We start from the raw sequence: 6,949 nt of genomic DNA on the forward strand, positions 1-6,949 counted from the left end.
ACATGGTAACACGTAACTCTTCAGTTCCTTTGGTAGAAATGGTACCCTGTAGTCAGCATTGGTAGTACATGAGAGTCAGGGAAAATAGCAGGGCTTGTGGAAGCTTCCTCTGGAGAGTGGTCTCTTCTGATAGAACATTGCAGACCACCCCTGGGCTGTCACTCATGATTAGCATCTTGTGTGGGCTCCATCTCTCTCTCTCTCTCTCTCTCTCACACACACACACACACACACACCCTGTATATATACTACTGAAGTAATTTAGAAGAAGTTACAGGCATTTTAGCAGTGGGGTTTTATGAAAAACTGATTACCATTTAGCACAAGTTGCGTTAGAAATTTATCAGTTGAATAAGGAGGTCAAGGCTTTGGGGAGTCACTGTGGGAATGATATATGAAGAGGTGTCAGCTGAAACCATGGGAGTGGATGAGCTTTTCACAACATTACTGGGTATGTATGGCATTAACGTATCATACCTTTTCTTTCAAGAGTGTGTGTAAAGAAGGAAGAATGGAGTTCTAAAAACTCAGAGTCTTCTTAATCCTGCTTCAGAGAGGTTTATGATGCTAAGGACTGTCAAATGTACAGTTGATTTTTCTCCTGGAACCCCTGGCAGAGGAGAGCCGCAGTAGAGTGGTCTGGGGGAGTCAGATGCAAGGTTTCACAGTGAGTGGGAGAAAAGGTGCTGGGAGTACAGATGGAGTCTGACTTTGAAAAAAGTGAGACGTGGAGGGAGAGTAGAAAAGAATCACCAGATAAAGTTACTGGGAATAGATGATACTAATATGTTTCATTTTTTCCAATTACTTTTTTAGTGATCAGAAATGAGTGAACAATCAGAGAAAAACAATTCCATTCAAGAGGGACACACAGATCATAGTTTTCCTGAGAAGAACTGTCAAATTGGACAGAAACAACTGGTATGGCACACAGATGTTATGATTCCATGCTACTGGGGAGTGCTGCCTCGAGGATCTCTGAGATGCCCATGGATGTAGGTGGGAAGGTGGGCCCAGGCAGGGCTTCACAGGGAGGAGCTCTGCTGCCCAGGCTGATAGAGCTTTCCCTCCACCCCACTGCTCAGTGCGGGCTGCTCTCGCCTCACCTATCTCCTCTCCACCTCCTGTGTACCCTGATTTTTAGCCCAGTGTTCTGTACAGTAAAATTCTGCTTTTTGTGGAGAATATATACAAATGTTTTATTTAATGAATCTTTATTTTGTTCTTATTATGTCATGTTATGGCTCTAAAACTGTATGTATTAACTCATCTAATCCTTTTCACACCATACTATTGTTAACTCCATTTTACAAAGGGAGAAACTGGGGCCTAGAGACATAGGAATTTGCTCAAGGCCCACCACTAGTACGTGGCAGAGCCAAGGCTTGAGCACAGGCAGGTGATCCTGCATCTCTATTCTTAACCTTACTGTGCTACTTGGAATAGTGATCCATGGGTACTAAGTTGTACATATTTCATAACCATACCTAATGCAGAACAGTTTAAGGTTAAGTTTATGAAACAAACCCATATACAGATACCAAGATGACATTTAAAAGAAACATTGTATTATTTTAGACTGACTAGACTGGTGTTAAACTAAATAAACTGCAGAAAAGCCCATGACATTCTGTTACTAATTTGTTACATTGAAATTCCTATATTGAAATGTTCCCTTTTGTTTCCAGGTGGAGTATTTCATGTATATGTCAGCCTATATGTTTTTGTGCTTCCGAGATTATTTTCTTCTATAATCCTTCAAAAGAGCATTTTCTTCCCTGATGACATGTGCTACATGTTCACAATAAGTAATCAGTACAATTCAATTGAAGCATTTTGTTGTTTGTCTTCCAGCTCAGGCCCCATTTAATTTCTAATTGTCTTTCAGCTCAGGCCCCATTTAATTTCTAATTACAGTGGCTCACACCCGTAATCCCAGCGCTTTGAGAGCCCAGGGTAGATCCCTTAAGCCCAGGAATTCAAGGCCAGCCTGGGCAACATGGTGAAACCCCATCTGTACTGCATATGTACACAAAAATTAGCCAAGCATTATGGTGCGTCCTGTAGTCCCACCCACATGGGAGGCTGAGGTGGGAGGATCACTTCAGCCTGGGGGGAATGAGGCTGCAGTGAGCCATGATCATGCCATAGCACTCCAGCCTGGGTGACAGAGCAAGACCCTATCTCAAAAAAAAAAAAACTCCGGAGACTTTTGAAAATGTCCCCCTATGCCCTAGAAAGTCATCCTAGCAATATTTCTCTTGTTCCAATCTGGCTTTGACTGAAAGTCAGTCCTTCAGGTGGCTGAGTTCTGAATGGGAGCCCCACGTGGAGGCCAGTCCTGGGTAGGGAGTAGCTCCGAAATGCGTCCCAGGGCACTGAAGGGGAGTGCTGGATCTACTCTGGGTTCTCACTGTGGTTTGAGGCACTACATGGGCTTCTTTAGCTAACAGCTGAGGAAGGGCCTCTACTCCTTTGTCCTTACCCACATCAAATGCTAGTTCTGATGTGCATCCTCATCAAATTTGGAAAGCTGAGTGGCGTTTTGCAGTTTTAAAGAGAATTCGTCTATTCCCCTTGATTGTTTTTCACATTTTATTTTATGAGTGTTATACTATTTCTTTATTCAGAAAGAATGGCCCAACTTGAGAAAATTTATACCGTCTTTTGAAACTTAATTAGATTAAACCGTTTATTTCTTTGTGTAAAACATATATACTTTCATGCCATTATGGTGAAAGTTACAGAAAGTTCATTTTGGGGAAAAGTAAAACTTAAAACTATCTGATTCTTACTACTAATACATTTTATTTGTTTAATAGCAACAAATAGAGCGGCAGTTAAAATGCTTGGCATTTCAAAACCCTGGACCACAGGTAGCAGACTTTAATCCTGAAACAAGGCAGCAGAAAAAGAAAGCCCGGATGTCAAAGATGAATGAATATTTTTCTACAAAATACAAGTAAGATTCTGACTTATTATATGTGGTCTGTGGGATTATGAAATGCATGAGTTCTCCTTGACAAAGCAATTAAAGGTTCCCTCTTTTTATAATTTATTATTTAAAAATATCTCTTCTAAAATACAATAGTATCCATGTGTCTGGACGTTAGCAACCTTAAGAAACAGAAAAATAGACTATAATCCCGATTTAGGAATCAATTTCTTTTAAAAAGGCTTCAATAGCCCTGTAATAGAGTAATGGCTTTAGTAGGAAAGATGATTTAAAAGTAACGAAGATGTATCATTAGAAGGATAAATAATATAACCATGGGAATGAATTCGGGATATCAAATGGGCACAGCACTTTCATCAAGTACAATGATTGTTAGCACATCCTAAGTATAAACTAAGCAAACTGGCTGGGCGTGGTGTCTCACGCCTGTAATTCCAGTACCTTGGGAGGCCAAAGTGGGTGGATCACTAGGTCAGGAGATCCAGACCATCCTGGCTAACATGGTGAAACCCCATCTCTACTAAAAATACAAAAAATTAGCTGGGCATGGTGGCACGCGCCTGTAATCCCAGCTACTTGGGAGGCCGAGGCAGGAGAATCGCTTGAACCTGAGAGGAGGCGGAGGTTGCAGTGAGCAGAGATCACACCACTGCACTCCAGCCTGGGTGACAGAGCAAGACTGCATCTCCACAAAAAAAATTAATTAATTAATTAATAATAATAAACTAAGCAAACTATAAAGGAAAAGGATACATTTGACTATATTAAAATTAATATGCCCATTACAACTCCATAAAAACACTGAAAGACACATCATAAAGTAGAAGTTATTTATAATATAAAAAATCAGTATCCAAAATATATGAAGAATCTTACAAGTCAATAAGAAAACTATAAATATCCTAATAGAAAAATTAATAAACTGATAAACGCATTTCATAGAAGAAACAACAAATAAACATTCAGGATATAGAACCTCATCAGCACATGCAGAGAAGTGCCATACTCCCCAGGGAGTCAGAATTTAGTCTGTCGACATCAAAGCTGATGAAGCTATGGGATATAAATTAAGTGTAAAACGCTACAACCACTATTTAAAAACAGCTTAGTGTTACCTATGTGCCTTATGACCTAACATCTTCACTCCTGAGTATATATTAATATCTGGAAAAAGTCTAATACACGTATAGGGAAATATGTTTAAGAAGTTTCATGGCATCACTGAAATAGCAAAGAAAATAAACTGTTAATAATCCAAATGTCCATCAACAATTGAAAAGATAAATAACTTGTGGTATATTTATACAGTGGAATACATATAGAAGTGAAAATATTTGAACAGCTACATGTACCATCATGGAAGAATCTCAGCTCATGACCAGAATAACAAAGAAAATTACAAAAGAAAAATCACAATATGTTTAGGGACAGCTACATATGTGTCATAACTAAAAGCAAAACAAGGAAGTGACTTTTATAACATCAAGGTACAGTTCCTTTCTGAGGGGAGGGTAGAGGGATGCAATGGGTGGGGAATGAAGAGGACTTCACAGCTGTAACACTCTTTTGTTAAGCTGGACAGTGGGCACACCGGTTTGTTTTATTCTTCTTTATCTATGCATGTAGTGTATATATTTTGCATGCTTTGATGTGTATAATTCAGGATTTTACCAAAAAAAAAAAAAAGCATCAAATAGGCAGGAAACCATAAAACCTTACCAACACAGGAGAGTATTTGAGTTAAGGCAAAGGGAGGACAGAATCTGACCTGTGCTATAGGTTAGTTTCAAGGCCATCAACTCCATCATTCTTATAATAGATTTAAAATATCCTCTTCTGCTAAATTTCCTGGGGGGTGCTTAGGAAGAGTTTCATTCCACAAATAAAGCACTTCAAACGTGAATCTTCATTAGAAGGCATTCTTGCTAAAGCGTGATCATCAGGCAGCAAGTACACATAATGACTAATCAATCCCTTCCCTTCCCTGCATTCTTAGGAAAGGGAAGAGGATGGAACGATATTACTTAGCTGAATAGAAGGAGTGGAGGTATTGTGCCTGCTTGGGGACAAAGGGTTCAGGAGTATTATTTATAATTTTGTCATACTAGCTTGGGACCACCAGTCATTTGGACTCCAGTGGTAATAATGGCTAAAAGTTATACAGAGGTATTTTTGTTATTCTCAGGTTTTGAAGCAACTCAGTTTTGAAGGATTTATTTCAAAATGGTTGGGTTTGAGAATGTGGTAGGATTCCTGTGAAAGTCCTTTGTCCCTGGCCATGTTGTAGAGGCTGACAGAGAAAGTCTGGACTCTGCACTGTCCTCTAGGACAGAGCATCTCACCTTTGCTCAGAGCTTATGATGTATGATCCTCCATTCCTGATCACCTCCTTTCTGCCTCCACACTGGGTAAAAAGCAGAATCAGAAAGGAACAGAAGAAATGGCACTTGGAGACTGTTAGCAAAGGTGCTTGTCTTTCTTTAAATGATTATGGTGTAGTAACTGACAGTTCTAATTTTAGGTAACAAAAATGTGGTAGTTGCATTTGGCATGGTGCTTTTAAGAAAAAAAAAATAATTTGCTAGGGAAAAGTCCATCAAGAATGGTAATATTTTAAAGAAAACTTTGGAGCAATTTGTTGGAGGAAGTTTTAGTTCGGTATTCCTCATAATTTTCTTAGGTAGATCGCTGCATTTCCCAGCAATGCTAGAAAAATGAAGTGTTACTCTAGATGACAAGCCTGGCTGCACTGGAAGTTGTTTGATCTCATATTGACTGAATTTCCCATGACGTCACTGCCATCGAATATTCTGGAGTGTTTCTGGTAATCTCTGGAATTCTGGTCCAGCGTAGCAATGTTTCTAGTAATCTCTGGAGTTCTGGCTCAGGGTAAAATAGTCACGTGTATGATGTTTATTGTACACTCATTTATTCTCAATGTTGAGGATGATTGCACTGTCATGTTAATGTCATGCTTTTCCTTTGTAGAGTAATGAGGAAGTACGACAAAAGTGGCAGGCTCCTCTGTAATAATGTTGACCTGTGTGATTGTCTAGAGAAGAACTGCCTGGGCTGCTTCTACCCATGCCCCAAGTGTAACTCCAACAAGTGTGGGCCCGAGTGCCGCTGCAGCCGACGGTGGGTTTACGATGCCATCGTCACCGAGTCTGGAGAGGTCATCAGCACGCTGCCATTTAATGTTCCTGACTAGGTGTTCTTGCATATGGAATGATTTGTTTCTTCTTCTTATACATTTAAGTCAACCTCTTTCTCTTGGGTGAATTTTAGGGCTTGGGGGAAATATTGAAAAAAACATACTGAAGACTCATGTTCTGTCAAGCCCCAGAACAATGTAGAATGGGCAATAATTCTGTAACCTTCTTAACTGTGTCAACAAGTTTCAAGTTCCTTAACGTACAACTGAAGAATGTAACAATGGAGGGATCAGCATTTCTCATCAGCACCCTCATCTCTACTCTGCCTTCAAATTAAAACTCTCTTCCCTCTTTGCTGATATCTGAGAAAATGTAGCTTTAAGATTTTCAAAACTCTGTGGCTGAGAGCTTTTCTTACATGGAACATAGAATCTTAAATTTATAATATCTAGTTATCCTTAGAATCTTATACATCACTAGCTGTAAATCAGAATTGACATTTGAATTAAAAAAAACAAACAAACCTGTGACTGCACTGTATACCCATAGCGTCATTTTTTATTGTTCATGTTTTAATAACATAAAAGTGAAATTGAGTAATACTTGGTAGTATTTTTAATCATTAAAAATTTGTATTGTACTTGTAAAATTGAGAAGTCAGGAATTTAATATCCTAAAAGCCAGGAGTTTACATATTTTTGATTTCAGAAATAGTATTTCAGGATTTTTTCATAGAGAGGAAACAAGTTATACAAAAATGATTTTCTGTATGTTTGCTAATTGAGTCTGTTGACAAGCAATTGACTAGATACATGATGTGGTCTTTTCAATTTTGATA

The 6,949-nt window shown here is 38.9% G+C and overlaps 1 protein-coding gene across 1 annotated transcript; it reads left to right on the plus strand.

The window, feature by feature from the left end:
- The first annotated feature begins 825 nt into the window (after nt 1–825).
- ARL14EPL (ADP ribosylation factor like GTPase 14 effector protein like) lies at nt 826–6,423 on the plus strand. Its single transcript, XM_025389307.1, has 3 exons — nt 826–921; nt 2,823–2,962; nt 5,945–6,423. The coding sequence occupies exons 1-3, from the start codon at nt 826–828 to the stop codon at nt 6,165–6,167; spliced, it is 459 nt and encodes a 152-aa protein (XP_025245092.1). The 3' UTR covers nt 6,168–6,423.
- The last annotated feature ends 526 nt before the right edge of the window (nt 6,424–6,949 follow it).

Source organism: Theropithecus gelada, chromosome 6, assembly GCF_003255815.1.
Source record: "Theropithecus gelada isolate Dixy chromosome 6, Tgel_1.0, whole genome shotgun sequence".
Classification (NCBI taxonomy): Eukaryota; Metazoa; Chordata; class Mammalia; order Primates; family Cercopithecidae; genus Theropithecus; species Theropithecus gelada.